The 17,365-nt window shown below is 42.0% G+C and overlaps 1 protein-coding gene across 1 annotated transcript; it reads left to right on the top strand.

The window, feature by feature from the left end:
* The first annotated feature begins 8,067 nt into the window (after window positions 1-8,067).
* pfkmb (phosphofructokinase, muscle b) lies at window positions 8,068-17,141 on the top strand. The gene is made up of 24 exons (XM_030051671.1): window positions 8,068-8,141; window positions 8,299-8,367; window positions 9,026-9,124; window positions 11,099-11,172; window positions 11,409-11,486; window positions 12,222-12,411; window positions 12,575-12,740; window positions 12,817-12,861; window positions 13,022-13,130; window positions 13,260-13,355; window positions 13,447-13,539; window positions 13,693-13,818; window positions 13,963-14,027; window positions 14,118-14,181; window positions 14,300-14,446; window positions 14,555-14,625; window positions 15,091-15,178; window positions 15,338-15,490; window positions 15,659-15,823; window positions 15,910-15,971; window positions 16,073-16,184; window positions 16,307-16,406; window positions 16,519-16,624; window positions 16,757-17,141. The coding sequence occupies exons 1-24, from the start codon at window positions 8,102-8,104 to the stop codon at window positions 16,896-16,898; spliced, it is 2,460 nt and encodes an 819-aa protein (XP_029907531.1). The 5' UTR covers window positions 8,068-8,101; the 3' UTR covers window positions 16,899-17,141.
* Window positions 17,142-17,365: the final 224 nt, after the last annotated feature.

The raw sequence follows: 17,365 nt of genomic DNA on the forward strand, positions 1-17,365 counted from the left end.
CCATCCCAAACTAAAGGAATGTGTATCTGATGAAATGATGCTAATTTGATACTTTTAGTAGAGCAGGTAGGGACTAACTGTCTTGCTCAAGCACTCTTTGGCAGAGTGAATCTTGGGTTGAAACTGGCTGCTCCAGTGAATGAGCGGTGGATAGTCATTCCTATCCACCATCCACCATGCAACTCTGCTACACTTCTGTATGCAATGCCAGACAGTAAAATCATTTAACAAATCGAGCAAATCAATGACATGTCCCTTGCTCCAGTAAGATCCTAATGGCTGAGTTGTTAATGAAAGAGTCAGGCGACATGCAGCTCCAGCGCTGTATGATGTAAGTACGTCTTTTACAGCTATATTACAGAATGAGATGTAAAGTTTCAGATGTGTTTTTACAGCTTGAAAGCCTGTGGCAAAAGAGTGAACCATCTCAGCTTGTTTGTGTATGTTGTGTGGGAGCAGACAAGGCTGCTGTTCATCGGTATTATTATTCTCCATCGCTACCACTACTAATGATGTAGCATTCAGATCAAGCCCCTCTGTTTATGGCATCCAGGCTGGCACTCAAACCATACCCTAAACTTACGTGGAAGATGTAATGGTTTAACTGTCTGACTCTGTAGTGCAGAAAAAATACTCCCCAAAGATTTTTTTTTTTTAAATCCCTGCAGAGAAAAACTATCAGCGATTTTGAATTCAGAATTCAAACCACACTTGACAGTGAGAGCATGTCTCTGTGAAAACTGTTCTTCAGTTTTTGACTAAAAGAGGTGTTTTGCCCCGGCTGATGTGAGAGGCGCCCCTGATGTGCCCACGGGGAATAATTTTTAAGTTACATCTAACACTTGAGGCTAATCATTTTCATGCCTTCCCACTTTGAGAATCCTAAATGTTTTGATACATTCTAGGGGGGGTATTAGAGTGGAAGCACATATTTAGCAAATGATTTTGAAGTAAGTGAACAACTTCTTTTCAAAAAAAATCCTAAAATACCCACCATGAGTGTATTTGAAACCTTCAATCTCAATCTCACATTTTTTTTTAACAGTACTGAATTTAGTGCCAGTTTACAAGTTGAGAAAGTGAAGAAGGAGGTTGTCAGCTTTGAAAACAGATAATTGAATTCCATTACTGCCACAGTTCATAGATGAAACTATCACTCGTGCATGAGCCGTTAATTATCACATTTTATCCACACTCCACCGCTGACTGAAACACACTCAGGTGGGGTGTCTTCCTTCCACAAGAGGGGGGCTTTGCAACCAAGATGCATAAGAGATAAATTTGGAATTCAATGAAAAATATCAAGAATCTCATGATTGTCAAAGGTGATAGAAGTGCATATTATTCGAAAGAGTTTCCCTTTCCTTCAACAAATAGTGCGCCTTGTTAATAATAAAGGATGATAATGGGCAACAGTTACCAAAACGAGATTTCTCCAGGTTGTCTGGGGAAATGGAGGTTGGGAAAATGACACTCTTTCTTCCTTCAGTAAATTCAGTTGAGGTGCCCTTATGCAAGGCACTTCACCCGCAGCTGCTTCAGTGGCACTGCTCAGTGGTTAACAGGAGGAAACTGTGGTTGAGCAGCTCCCAGGTGTCCGTGTGTGTAACTGTGAATATGAAGTAGATCGGCAAGCATGCTCAGTCAGCTTTCCCTGGGCAAATAAGGTCTTGCCAAAGTCATTTCTTTATCATAAGTTTAACTGTTTATATGTTTTCAGGTAGCACTGTGTCTTTGTTTCAGCATCTTCAAAAGTGAATAAAATTCCATTATGCACAGACAAATTTTAGTTAGCTGAATGAGTCAACATGATATGCAACATAAACCTTATTATTTAAAACCGATACCACCATCACTCTGATTTATATGACTGCAAATTAACATATCAGTAAGCCTTAAAGGAAATGTCTCATTAATTTGTTATCCCTTAATTAGCCCCGAATACCATTTGTGTGCTGTGTGTGTTAACCATGTATTCATTAATAACTATTGTGTGATCAGGATCCACATGGCTGACTCCTGATTGGTTTTAGCTGTTGCCACACTTGAGTTGTTTATTGTGCTGATTGTGATTTTGGGGTTGTGACCATGCGTGTGTGTGTGTGTGTGAGTGTGTGAGTGTGAGTGTGTTTGTGTATGTAATAAGCATGTTTGAGAATGATATGACACCTTGCCCATGCTGATGCACTGGCTGGTTCTGCTTTGATCAATGGTGCCTGGCATTGGTGGAGGAAGGCTGAAGTTGGGAGGGGGGCTGGGGTGGGGTGGGGGGAGGGGGTTTGGAGAAGAGTTGTCCGAACCTCCCACTGGTGCTGATGAAGACGAATGAGCTAACAAGACATGACGGAATTGCTTTTTCGGAGGGGGGGAGTGGGGGGTGGGAGGGGGGTGAGTGCTGTATCCTGATATTGTGGTATGGGCGACTAAGGGGGCAGGTTGATTTATTGTTTCACCAGCAAATAGCCACCGTTTTACCTCCCCTCCCTCCGTACTTATTCACCGAGACCCTTTTGGTCTTTAATTACAGCCCCCAGCCCCGTCCATTCTCTCATCCATGTCCTTATTAGAATTGTCATACCACACATCATACATCATTCCTCGCCGCGTGGGGTGGGAGAGGACAACAGTATGTATGAGAGAGAGAGAGCCTCGGGGGCTGGGACCCAAAATGTCACGGCCATGTTGATTTTGCATTCCATTACTACCTTATGGTCAGGGAAACAGGGAAGAAATACAGAGATGGGGGAGAGTGATGAAGCCAGGGAACTGAAGGTCAAAGGAGGAACTAGTAAAAAAAATAAATAAATAAATAAAAAATAACGACTAAATGGATGAAATCGAGGAGAGGTGGAAAATGGGCTGCTTAAGATATGTACATGATGGGAGAGAAGGATGGGGGATGACAAATGGAGAAATAGAGAAATCCACAGAGAGAGGAGGAGGGGGTAAAGGCATGTTAAATGGTGTGGGAGGCCCAAGAGTAAGGTGGAGCCCAATGTTCCAACCTGATGAATTCATAAGAGTCCATAGGAAGAAAAGAGAGAGGGAGGATGGGCAGAAGAAAAAAACACAATGAGAAAATGAATCCAGAACAGGAACGGGAAAGGCTTGAGCATGAGTAAAGGAGAAAAGGAGTTTTTACTGTCACTGCAAAATGACTAGAGTTTACCAATCACCCATTTACGCAGCTATTACTTCACTGGCCAATTACCAATTACTTTGCTTGTTCTAAAATGAATATAAATAATCTAAATACACCATGCAAGACATCCCATGCGCCAGTGACTGGACAAATATCGGTATAGGTCTACATTAGCTATTCTCTGCGGTGAAAAGACAAGAGAGGGAGAGGTACGGGAGGGGGCCAGCTCACCCCGCACAATTTATCACTGCATTGCCATTCGCAGTCTGAAATATCAGCCTATTAAAACATTCATTGAGCTGATTAAACTGCAATAAAATCTAACAAAATTTGCACTGACACTTTCAGTGCATGATTTATTAGGCCAAGGCTTTGTATGTGCTTCTCTAACCCTGTTAAACACACGGACAAGCAAGGATCAGATACTGCTGCCACCTGTTGGCTGACTTGGCTGGATGTTTGCTCTGTTGAGTTTTTCCATCTATTTTCAGTGAGCAGAGAGAGTATGGAGATGAGGAACCCCAGCTGAAACACAGAGCTAAAATAATTTGTTTTACACTGATCCATAGTGTTGTGTTGCACATTTAAAAAAAGCATATGAGGTAATAGTAAAAGCTATTTGTTTTTGGTTTTGTTTAATCTTTGGCTTTCTGTTATATCAGGTTCGAACAATGCTGACTGTTGCAGTCAGTCCTCCAAATTAAGTAATTATAAGTATATTATTTTTTTCTCTCTCTTTTGGTTGTGGTTAGTCAAAGCCTATGTAAAATATTTGTTTTGGTTACTTGTACTCTCGCTCTTCATTCACTGTCTAGCTCACTCGACCACTGCTGCTGTCTTTCCCTCTCTCTCTCAGTTCTTACAGGGTCACTACACCGACCCCTCACTTCATTCATGTGACTCACTTACTTGTATTTAGCTTTTTCTATTATTTTTCATCTGATTGCACAGCTGTGGGTTAGATTCATGACATATAAAAAAATATTCACCATGTAATTGAAAGAAAGAAAGAAAGAAAGAAAGAATGAATGAATGAATGAATGAATGAATGAATGAAAGTCTATCCAATGAGAAAGATGTTTAATGGTTATGCTGTTGATGTTACTGATGTTTATGCTTTGCACAGCGTGTCCAAACCATATTTCAAACAAGGTGAGGGGTCAAATCCAGACATATCCAAGTCCATATTTCATTGCATTGGCTTCCTCTGATAAGGAGTGGAAGTGTTTTGTGTTGAATGGGTGTTGTATTGATTCAGATGGTTTATTACAGGCTGGGTAAGTGTTAACACTGTCCACGAAGATGGGAAGGGGGATTACTTGGAAATGGTGGTATTGATCAGGACTTGCCTTGGGAGAGGGTTACATGCTGCTCAACCCACCAGGGGCACACGATATCGGAAGGATACACAAAGAGCAGGCGCACGCACACACACCACCCGAGACACCTGTTTCTGACAAGCTGTCTTTTGTCCACAGTGATATATATCTGTATTAGAGGTCGTTTTGTCAGAGGGAAACTGTGGTGCCAGTTTTAGGGAAGAACAGTGGAATCATGACCTTCACAGATGACATGGTCTGATGAATCACACCATTAGCGAACCAATTAAGTTAAGATGGCCTTTTGACTGTCCAACTTGATGGCTGTGTGTGTATGTCTGTTCACGTGTATTTCAATATATGAGGCATTTGTGTATTCATATGTGTTTGTGTATGTGTGTGTGTGTGTGTGTGTGTGTGTGTGTGTGTGTGTGTACACATGCATGCATAATTGTTTATGTGCACATGCATGTACGTGCACATGTCTTTTTTGTGGTGTGCATGTGTGCATGTACACAAGTGTGTGCATGTGACTTTTGTGCCTGCAACCTTGTGTGTGTGCATGCATTTGCTTGTGAACATAAATAGGAAAAAGGACTGACAGGAACACAACACATCAGATGACTGTTCCAGTGGGGGTCATGTGTGTGTGTGTGTGTGTGTGTGTGTGTGTGTGTGTGTGCGCGCGCACGCACATGGTGTACTGCCAGATTGTCAGGCTGACTGTGTTTTGCTATTGTAATCCCCTCACATAGCATAGTGCTCTGGCATGAGAGCCACTCCAGTGTCAGGGCAAAAGCACTGGATAACTTTCTCCCTACTGGGAGGTTGCAATGTCAATCAGTGATGACTTTACCAGGCTGACCTGATTTTACCTGCCGCCACATACAGTACCATGGAACGTAGCTTATCAAGCCATTAGAAACGTTCATTAACAGGTATGATAGTATTTATAAGTATTTATAGTATAGATAGCATAGTTAATGTAACTTACATTTGTGGCCTAGTTTTCACCATGAAGAATATTGTATATAAATCTAAACATATATTTACATCTACATCCAGGGGTGAAAAGAGAACTAAAATACCCAAATATCAAAAATACCAAAGTAAAGGTATTTTTACTTTGTTGAACTTGTACTGAAGTAGAGGTAAATATAATGGTACTTTTCTACCTTTTGGGATCCTAATGACCTGATAAGAGCCTGCACCATGTGTGCTGCAGCATCCTGGGTTCAAAACTGAGCCCAGACCATTTGCTGCATGTCATCCCCTCTCTCTCCCCTCAACTACCTCTCTCTTGACTGTGACTATCAAATAAGGCAGAAATGCCATAAAAAAAAAAAAAAACCTTTAAAAAAGAAAGGATGTCATAATCAACAGAGCATGTACGCACGTCAAATTACATGCACTGGTGCTTGTTTTTGCCACTGACAGCTGACAACATTATCAGTCATTTGAACCCCAAAAGGTGGAAAAATACGGCCCAGACTGAAAAATACTGGAATTATCCCTTAAGCCGAAGTAAAATGTGGTTTATGTAAAATTTACTTAAAGTAACAGTTACTGAGTAACTTTTTAGAAAAATTACTGAGAACATTGTTGCATGTGATTTTTTTCTATCTAACTGTAAAAGGATGACGGGTTCAAATTAGATTCTCCTAACTGGAAAAATTGGAAATAACTGAATAAAGCACACAAAAAGCACAGCCAGATACTCTTCCCTCCTTTGCTGACTGATCTTCCCCTTGCATGGTTCCACAGTTTAGTCAATTTACAATACACCTATTTCCACTCTGATAATACACAGTAGTGTATTGTGTAATGCCATTTACAACTAGTGGATGTTTGAACCGCCCCCAACCCTAAGGTCCTCGAATTATCCCAGACAGTGGCATGTTGTATCTGATTACTCACCATGCTTTAGTGATGAAGTCCATTTCCACAGCTCTACCCCTCCAGTAGCCATTATGTAGAGGTGATATCAAAGCTATTAATACAGATCATATCCAGAATGGTGGCTAGGGAAAAGTGGCAGTGTGAAGATGTGGGACCAGGGTGCCCTTTCAACCCCATGGCTCCTCTCTTTCACGCTGCTGTCCTGTTTATTGTTCTGGCTCAGAAAGATGCTGTATTTAAGATCGAAAGCTCAAGGTATGTATATGGTGTAGACATTTGTATCTGCTTGTGTGTGTGCATGCGTGTGTGTGTGTGTGTGTGTGTGTGTGTGTGCATATACATATCTGCCTGAAGTGATAGTGATGGCCTCCATGCAGTCCTATCTACTGTCCTATCGTCATTTCACTTTTGTTATTTCTCTAATATGTTTCTGAATCTTTATGGAGGCCTGGTCTACGGACAGCACATTGCATGCACTTATAGAATATTGTATTTGACATTTATTTTTAACTTGTCATGCATATGTTTAAGACACTAAATGCAGACAAGTGCAAAGCGTCTTGGCTCATTCAGTTGAGGATGACTGTGCAATTTTACAGCAATGGCGGTAAAGAAGGGGAGGGGCTGCTGTGTACTTTATAGATAGCAGTGCTGTCTCTCAGTTGGGTTCAGACATACTGTATCTATTTTAAGACGGCTCCAATAGGCTGACTGTAACACACGAGCCCTCCACTCTCACTGTTGTCACATTGGTCCCTTTCATCTTCAGTCATTGTAAGGACATCAATGTCAATAATTCTCTCCTCTTTCTCTCACCATGACTGTTGCTCTTCACTTGATTTTATCTCACAATACAGTGATGATATTGAGCTTCAAGTGCTGTGCCATTTCACTCTGTTGTGTTTTAGCATGCAGTTTATATGCTGCAATATTCTGATTCTGCAGTTAAACTATATGGGAGGCAGCACAGTGGTTATGTCCACTTTGCTGGTGTAAAATACAATTGACATGGTGCTCAAATTAAATCTGCTTCCCTGGCATTGATCGAACAAATACTTTGATAGTTGCACAATCCCTCTGGAGTCAGTACACACACTCACACACACACACACAAGCGGATACTTGCACATGTAACAGTGGTAATGTACTGTATCTAATTACCAGATTTTCATAATTTCTGACATGAGTAGCAAATTAACAAGATATATCGTGTCTGCCAGCAGAAGAGGAGTGAATGAAAAAGAGCAAAAAAAAAAAAAAAAAGTGATGGTAGTCTCATGGGAGATTTTGGCAATGAATTTCCCCCATTGGAAATGATCTACAAGCAGACATTACAAACAAGTACAAACTATATAGTGTGGATTTTATATTTCTCAATTGACAGTTATCAGTTTATAACACCCAGAGGTCCTGTTGGCGTGCAGCCAGTTTCATCTATATCAGTATATGGGACTGGACATGTGACCTCCTGGATTCAGAGGAGACAGCATGACTCTTTATAAGATGAAGGAAGGTGGTTTTGAATAAAAGACCCCAAGAGTCTTTCCAAATAAATCCATGTGCTCAGTCCTCAACCTGATGTTTTGAACCAGCCTATCAGCTGCCGCTCACGGCAAAAGACATGATAAGGCCAGTGGGAGTGAACTAACCTGCCACATACAGATAGGGCATGTTTCTTGGGCCTCATTAATCCCTACAATAACAAAGTGGAAATGGGTATGCGAAGAAATGCCTAAGAATAATGCTTGAGCAGTTTGTCACTGGTAGAAAAGGCCTATCATGTGAGTGAGACATAGCTTTACATCTCAGAATGAGTTATGGAGTCTCTTATGACGTTTAGAATAACAGCTGCTGAATCAGATGGGCACAACCACATGTACAGTAGGCTGAGGCCAGGATCGTAGTTTGGGTAACATGATACGGCTCTCCCCTCCACAGGTGGTGATGACCAGTCAGTGTCTGAATATGAAGCCAAATTCTCCTCAGACTCTGATCCACCACCAGCAGGTAAGCTGGTAAGCTTCACTGCAGTAAAGGACTTTTATGGCTGATCTGAATAATTCCTGCAAGTGTATCAGACCATCATGGCTAAAATTGTACAGGTTATTTTATGGCACAGCATTAAATTACGACTCATGCCTCAATTTCACTCACTGCCCCAATCAATTACATATGTAATCTGCAACATTAACCACCAACTGAATAATTAATGCTATTTGATCTTATACAAGCTTAAGCTTTGATGGTTCATATATGGTAATGTAAAAGTAACTAAAACAGGAACATATATGTAACATGTATGTATATCTGGTATTGCATTCCCAACATTTATGGACGTTCCAATGGAGTCTTCTTGTTTGGAATCATGCATCTGTAATTTGATGCAATGACACCATCAGGGTGCTACGTGTGTGTTTGTGTGTATGTGTGTGTGTGTGTGTGTGTGTGTGTGTGTGTACGTGCAAGTATGTGCATATGTGTGTGTGTTCATCCAACTACGCTTGCCCCAGTCCTTGCCAGGAGGGTAGTTAAGCTGAGCACCCCTGCCATACTATTACTTTGCAGTCAGAGGTAGAGGTGAGAGGCACTCTGTGCTCCACACCAGACAGCAGTGGTGACAGGGATTTTTACAGTCAAGGCCAATCCTCTGCCCCCTTTCCCTCAGCCAGCTCCAAAACGATGGCACAACCAGCTCATGTGGACCCCACCAAGATGGGAGTGGGCCGGGCGATTGCCGTTCTGACTTCAGGAGGTGATGCCCAGGGTAAGTGGAGGGTTTCCAGAGTGGCATGTGAGTGTGGAGCACTGGGGAAAGCAAGACTGTGGCTTGTTTGGTTCCACAGGTGGTTCAGCGGCTCTGCACTGTGAGATCAGCTGCTATTCACTACAGCAGCAATATTTAAAGCAGCAGCAGAATGCTTTGTCATACATTTGAGATATCAATGTGTCACAGTGTACTATGGAAACAGGTTTCATTTTGCAGTGCAGCATAGGATGCCGCTGTGATAGTTATTGGCATCATATAAACAGCGAGCCTGCAGACCCTCAAGGGTATATCATATGTTCTGTAGACTTTGAGGGAGAGACTGCAGAAGATGCATTACACAGCATGCATGGATATTCTTTTAGAAATAGCACTATAAATGACAAATCTTTGTGGAAAAAATGTCAAATCACCCCTTTTCTGTTGCTTTCAGTCATAACTGCAGTTACTCTTAATATTAAGTCTGACTAGTCATAATTTTGTGTTACTGAACATAATATTTTGATGATTTGTCCATTGCCACAAGGCTGTCTTACAGTATCTTATAGAAAAGGGCAGCATGAAGTCCTTTGTCCAGGGCTGCTAGCACCACAGAGTGAGGCAGACTCTCCCCTGACCTTTAACTTGATGAGGAATGTCTCCACTCTGACCTTTGGGAAGTCTGTCAGTGACCCCACACAACCTTCTAGTGTGAGCATGAGGCAGTGAGTCATGAATCTGTCTGTATATCTCCCCCTCTGAACTTTATATAAGACCTGGCGAGGATAAGGATTGGTGTGTGACAGCCTAACACTCAAAGCTATTCAAGACTATTCCTTTACGATTCTTCCACTTCTCAGTCACAAATAGATGTTCTCTGTTATAAAAAATATCTTTTCAGACATCTTGATATCAGTTAATCCAAGTTTCTTTCTCCTCTGCTCGCCTCTTTCTCCTTCCTCTCACTCTAACACTATCTGTTGTGGGGGCTAATTTTAGAGGCATGACCTTTCTGTCATATGTCTATGACATGGTGAGGTGGAGTGGCCAGGCTGTCCTACCCATCGCTTCCCCTCTCTCCTCTGCTCATTCCCTCTGAAAGTGGAGACACTCTTGGTGACCTCAAAGTTAATCTATCCACATCTTGTCCTTTAAACAGACCCTGTGTGATGAGGGAGAGACACAAGCAATGCCAGCATCCCATTGCTACTAAGAAGCTACACTATTACTTTTGCAGCAGAGTCACATTCAAGCATAGGCAGGGGTTTATCATGATTTTTTCCCCGTATCAAGCCTTTGTTTGCATGGAGATTTTGCTATACTGGCTTACAGCAATTAATCATAATAGAAATTAATGGATTCAAACAGTTCTTTAAGTTTGTCTGTAACTGCTTTTAATGCCAGAGGAGTGGACTGCTACAGGACAGTGCACATGGTATCAGATAAATTGTGAATCACAGAAAGGGAAACAAGATTGTCAAATGTAACAATAAAGAACATAAGACTGACAGTCTTAACTTTATGATGCTCAGTGGGCTCGTGTGGGTGACAAACCCCATGCCCTTCCTAGCAAGGTGAGCAAACTAGCAACTGCCAAAAATTTAAAACCAAGAAAAAATATTAAAACAAATTAAAAAAAAAAAAAAAATCAAATTAAATTAAAACCAATAACACTGTAGGTGAATGGTTGGATTGTGGCTCACATTTATCATGGATAAATATATCATGGATAAATCAGAGCATTTAATGTAACCATTAATTAACATTTCCTCCTCCTCCTCCTCCTGGAGCAACAAAAACACCTTGTACCAGGTACAATACTCAAGACAAAGCTCCACAAGTAAAAGAAGCAGAAAATACTCAAAAACAAAGCAGCGCTATTCAATTGAAGTAACGTGGGTGATTGTAATTTGTTCTTCCACCTGAGTGAGTGTTATCACAAGGTTTGTGAGTGGACGTTAAGTCTAATGTGCACAAACTACCCTGTGTCCACAGGTATGAATGCAGCTGTGAGGGCGACAGTCAGAGTGGGACTCTACACTGGAGCCAAAGTCTATTTTGTCCATGAGGTAAACACTGGTCTTGATCTGACTCTGACACGTCTCCCAGGTTAACTATAACTTCACGCAAACTTAGGCTTATACAGAATCATGCTAAACATCACAATACGCCACCAAATTAACACACATCATTCAAATATTTACAAAGCACTTGAAATAGCTGTGAATGCAAGAGCAAAACTATGCATGTACCATCAAGTTCAAGCCTTGATCGAGAATGACACTGTGTGATATTTTGTTTTCAGGGTTACCAGGGTCTGGTTGATGGAGGAGACCATATCCGCCCAGCTACTTGGGAAAGCGTGTCAATGATGCTGCAAATGGTGAGGACACACACGCACGACTACACATAAATATACTCATCTGCACATGTTTCAGCCAACCTTCTCTCTGTTTCTAGGCTAACCTTTTCAGATGGGTGGGCAGTGTAACTCTAGCTACTCTTTAGCCACTTCATTGGAGTATTGTAGGTCAAATGGTCATTTAAATGCCAAAGTTCACTCAAACAGCAAGATTTAAACCTGAAGGCTGATGTTTCACATAATCCTAGGCTCCACACCCACTCCTCTTTCTCAAGAGCATAACCATGGTTGGAAGATCCAAATGACAGCCTTCCGCCAAAATTTTTTTAAGCATTCCCCATAATAATCACATTGTCAAGCTCTTTAGTTTTGCATTCCAGTGTCTCACCTGATCATCTCTATCCCCCTGTTTCTATATGGCCACTGCTTTCAGCGCGCCTCGCCCACTCTCTGTCACTCTGTGCCACCTGCATTGTGACCAGATACTATTTTACCAGAAGAGCAATCACTTACCTTCAAGATCATTTTAATAGATAGACTGAATATTCTGCTTGTCTCACTAGCTTTATTTGCTTTAATGTTGCCATGCTGTTTAGCTAACTGTGCAGTAAGTGTATAAAGAACAGTGCACAATATACAGTAGAAACAGTTACCTGAAACATTAGCTACTGACCAACCAATAAGCCAGGGGTGTCAGACTCATATGTCTTTCTGCTGGCCTCAATTTGCTTCTTTGGTACTGAAATTCCTCCTCAGGGTGGAACTGTGATCGGCAGTGCCCGCTGTCAGGACTTCCGCAGCAAAGAGGGACGCACCAAAGCTGCCTGTAACTTGGTCAAACTGGGCATCACCAACCTCTGTGTGATTGGAGGCGATGGCAGTCTGACCGGTGCCAACCAGTTCAGATCAGAGTGGAGCGAGCTGCTGGCTGACTTGGTCAAAACTGGTGAGAGTCATCCCGGCATTCCCCAGTTTAAGCAACACCCTTTACATGTGACGAGTCAATTTTAGAGATTCATGATAGTTATGTGTCGATACTAGGTACAAATTACAGAAATTAGTCAGAAAAGAGGTGTACCTGAATTTTCTGTCATTATACCTGAAATCAGGAAAGATCACAGCAGACGAGGCCAAGCGTTCCTCTCACCTGAATATTGTCGGCATGGTGGGCTCCATCGACAATGACTTCTGTGGCACTGACATGACCATTGGCACTGACTCTGCCCTGCACCGTATCATGGAGGTTGTGGATGCCATCACCACCACAGCACAGAGGTATACATGCAGACACACATCTCCACACAATGAAATTGATTTTAGGACTCTTGACCTAAGATTTGTCTTTCTGCAGTCACCAGAGGACCTTCATCTTGGAGGTGATGGGCAGACACTGTGGGTGAGTAAAGCCTGCATTTTTGTTTTTGTACATTTTATGGTATTGTAATGAATGATGAATATTGGAAATCAACACAAAATATTTTACTATCAAAGAAATATCAGCCTTAAGAAGACGCTCTAACTGTAGTCTAACTTTAGGTTTATAATCCTGCCCACAGTTATCTAGCCCTGGTGACAGCCCTGGCCTGTGGCGCTGACTGGGTCTTCATCCCAGAGATGCCCCCAGATGAGGGATGGGAGGAGCATCTTTGCAGAAGACTGACAGATGTACATTTTTTTTTTAATCTCACACTATCATCATACTGAACTTTTAGGCTCTCCTGCCCCCCATTCACTAGTGATCTCTGCCAAAGAGAGTCAGCTTGCTAATTTTTTAACTCTCTCTGTCTGTCTCAGCAAAGAGGCCGTGGTTCCCGTTTGAACATCCTCATTGTTGCAGAGGGAGCCATGGACCGCCATGGTAAACCTATCACCTGTGACCTAGTCAAGCAGGTCAGTCACCACAGCTCTCCAGCTTAACACCACAAAGGAAGGGCTTGGCTGTGTAAGACAAGCTGCTCATCTACTATTTCTATCTGTCTAGCTGGTATCAAAGAAGCTGGGCTTTGACACCCGTACCACCATCTTGGGTCATGTACAGAGAGGTGGAACCCCCTCCGCCTTTGACAGAATCCTGGTAATCTCTAATTTCCCTTTATACACATTTTTAAAATATGCCCTAGTTTATATTTTTTCTTGGTCAAAGTGGTTAAACAAGTAATGCTTGAACAAATACAACTTTATTTAAAGCTCTAAACTCTTGTCCTCTTTTCAAACTGCCGTGATTCAGGGTAGCAGGATGGGTGTAGAGGCAGTGATGGCTCTGCTAGAGGCCACGCCAGACACTCCTGCATGTGTGGTCAGCTTGTCTGGAAACATGGCTATCAGGCTGCCCCTCATGGAGTGTGTCCAAGTGGTAAGTTTTATATATATATATATATATATATATATATATATATATATATATATTAAAAAAAATCAACTCAAGTCCTGTATAGTGTGTTGATTGTTTTTGATTATTCTTAACTTCTTGTTTGTACTTCTCCCTCCTTTCTGTCAGACTAAAGATGTAACCAAAGCCATGGCTGAGGGGAGGTTTGAGGATGCCGTGAAGCTCAGGGGAAAGTGAGACATGCACTTATGTGTTTCTCATGTTTCATTCTCAAGTGCTGTGTCAAGTTTCAAATGTCTGTACACTTGTGCTAATGTTGATAGGAGTTTTGAGAACAACTGGAACACTTACCGATTGCTGGCTCATGTGCACCCCCCAGAAATAAAGGTGAGGAACTACAGTCTCAGTGGCTCTGTTGCACATTAACTGTGTCTGAGTGAATAACTGCCCTTGGTAAATATATTTATTCTGGAAAAATGTCTCTCCGTTAATGTACCCCTCCCAGAGTAATATCAATATTGCCATATTGAATGTGGGTGCCCCTTGTGCTGGGATGAACGCTGCGGTCCGTTCAGCCGTGAGAATCGGCCTCCTTCAGGGCCACCAGATGCTGGCAGTGCACGACGGCTTCGAGGGCTTGGCTAATGGACTGGTACATCCAAATGACACACACAGAAACAAAGAGGCTTTTACTGTCATCAGAATTTCCTCTGGTTATAGCCACATACACAATCACACAGTGTAATTTCTCCCTGCACAGATTGAGCCAATCGGCTGGTCTGGAGTGGCAGGCTGGACTGGCAAGGGTGGCTCCATGCTGGGCACAAAGAGGTGAGAAATTTCAACAGATCCCAATGCTGACAGGTACACAGTGATTACTGTTAGTAAGTGTTGATTGGGCTTCAGTTATCTCTGGCGGTGTGGATTTTAAATGAGCAATGACAACATTGCGATGTAGTCTAAGATAAATCAGAGAAAAAAAACCTGCACACTGGAGTGATTCTTCCTTAGTGTTTATTTGTAGTAACATTTTGACCTGTGCTGATTTTTGTCAAACAAAAAGCCGCAAAGCAAGATTAACATGCATGCTCGATAACTTTAAAATGCATTTTAAGATTTCTTCTGGAATTTACTGTTTTACTAAAGATCCAACAAATTCAAATCACTATCACCAGGGCATAGCATTTCTGCACTCATCTGGCTAACTTCTGATCCTGCTTTGAGGAATGCGTTTTTGTTTAAGATTTAACGGTTAGAATGTGCTCTATGACTCTTTATGCATTCCATCTTGTGAAGATTACTGCCACGTGACATGATGGAGGGTATCAGTCTGAGCATCACCAAGTTCAACATCCACGCTCTGGTCATTGTTGGAGGCTTTGAGGTGAGCGACTCAAATGTAGAGTGACTCTAAACAATGTTTTGCTGATCTACAGGCATAATATTTTTACCTTTTAATCACAGAGTTCCTCATGCTAAAACCAATCATGTTGCAGAATTGACTGGGAATGTTTCACCTTGTGTTCTTTCCTGTCTTCATCAGGCATTTGCCGGAGGTCTGGAGCTTGTGGAGGCTCGGGCGAAGTACGAGGAGCTGTGCATCCCCCTTGTTGTTATTCCTGCTACTATCTCCAACGATGTTCCTGGATCTGACTTCAGCATTGGCGCTGACACAGCTCTCAACACCATAACCATGGTCAGATTCTTGCAGCGCAAACACCCCAAAACACTGAAAAATTATGTTGTCTCTTTTCTTTCCCTGTTTATCTATGTCTTTCTCTCCCTCTTTCAGTTTCATTTACAGTATTGCAAAGCATCAAGGTAGGAATAACAAGGTAGAGATAACAGTCTTTGTCTCTCTCAGACCTGCGACAGGATCAAGCAGTCTGCTGCTGGCACCAAGAGAAGAGTCTTCATTGTTGAGACCATGGGCGGATTCTGCGGCTACCTGGCAACCATGGCAGGCTTGGCATCTGGAGCTGATGCTGCCTACATCTATGAGGAGCCGTTCAACATCCGTGACCTCGAGGTCTGTGCTTTTAGATGAGTGATGAGATTTATGGCTGAATGGATGATTTGCCAATACATTGCTTCAACTAGTTTATTTATTTGTAGATAAATGTGGACCATCTAGTGGAGAAGATGAAGACCTCAGTCCAGAGAGGTCTCGTTCTCAGGTTTGTGGGACTTTATTACCCTTAACTGTAATCCCGAGATCAAAGTGTGCTGCTACTGTAACCAATATGTTAATTTACTCACAATAAACTTGTTTTTGCAGGAATGAGAACTCCAACAAAAACTACACCACAGACTTTATCTTCAACCTGTACTCAGAAGAGGGCAAGGGTGTGTTTGATTGCAGGAAGAATGTTCTTGGACATATGCAGCAGGTGTGCCGAACAGTTTAGATTTTCTGCTTTTTATGTTCAAACTCGTAATTAACAACCACGGTCCATTATATGCATGTAAGGGGGCCTTAATAGATAAACTGTTCCTTATCATTTATTGTTAGGGTGGAACACCCACTCCCTTCGACAGGAATTTTGGTACCAAGATGGGGGCCAAGTCTGTCCTGTGGCTGACTGATAAGCTGAAGGAATGCTACAGACATGGTGAGAACATGAAGTCACATAAAAACACAACATGTGGTATCGAGTTGTGGTCAAGCAAGTTCCCGGGCTCTCTGTCCTAACGTGTGTCCTATTTATAACCTTGTGCCTCCAGGTCGTATCTTTGCCAATACTGCAGATTCTGCCTGTGTGTTGGGCATGAAGAAGAGATCCTTGGTCTTCCAGCCTCTGGTCGAACTTAAAGAACAAACTGATTTTGAGTGAGACTTCTTTTCTTTTCTGTACCAACAGTCATTCTTTATATCCTTATCTTGTCTAACTAGAGAAACTAGCTCTTTTTTGTTATCACAGGCCTCTTAGTTCTAACTTATTCCTGACTTCTTCCTCCGCAGGCATCGTATTCCAATGATTCAGTGGTGGCTGAGGCTGAGGCCCATCCTGAAAATCCTGGCCAAGTACAACATCGACTTGGACACCTCTGAGAAGGCTGCGATGGAACATGTCATCAAGAAGAGGGGCTTAGTTCATCAGTAACCCCTCACCGTCACCATTATCATCAAAACAGACAGTTTCACAGTCCATCACTCAATAATAAGACAGGTGCATTGTTTACAAAAAGTATTTGTGCACTGATTTGGAAGCTGCTGGTATTTGTGTACTATCATTTGGCAGAGCTGTCACAGAAGCTATTTGCAGGCGGCTGCTCTGTACCACACTGTCCACAAATTCTGCTCCCAGCTTCTACCCTGTGCACTCCTTCTCTACTTTCACCATAAAACTTCCACCAAAAATGGACAGCTTCTAAATTTGAATACACTGTCTCAGTCATTTCAAATTGCAGCTATTTTCCATTTATATGGCAAAATAAGCCACAATAAATATTTATTTGCTTTCTTCCAAGAAGTGTCTGTTTTTTTTTTTCTCAATCTAAGCAGCAACCTGTCCTAACTGGTATCCTATCCTACCCAATAGCTTAAGATAATAGTAATCACTAAAATTTA

The sequence above is a fragment of the Myripristis murdjan genome, chromosome 5 (genome assembly GCF_902150065.1).
Source record: "Myripristis murdjan chromosome 5, fMyrMur1.1, whole genome shotgun sequence".
Lineage (NCBI taxonomy): Eukaryota > Metazoa > Chordata > Actinopteri > Holocentriformes > Holocentridae > Myripristis > Myripristis murdjan.

Bases quoted from the DNA above. Each gene is read 5' to 3' on its own strand.
- pfkmb (XM_030051671.1), top strand. From the start codon at position 8,102: ATGCTTGAGCAGTTTGTCACTGGTAGAAAAGGCCTATCAT. The intron at 8,368-9,025 runs GTAAGCTGGTAA...CCTTTCCCTCAG, and splicing joins CTCTGATCCACCACCAGCAG to CCAGCTCCAAAACGATGGCA. The intron at 15,972-16,072 runs GTTTGTGGGACT...TTGTTTTTGCAG, and splicing joins CAGAGAGGTCTCGTTCTCAG to GAATGAGAACTCCAACAAAA.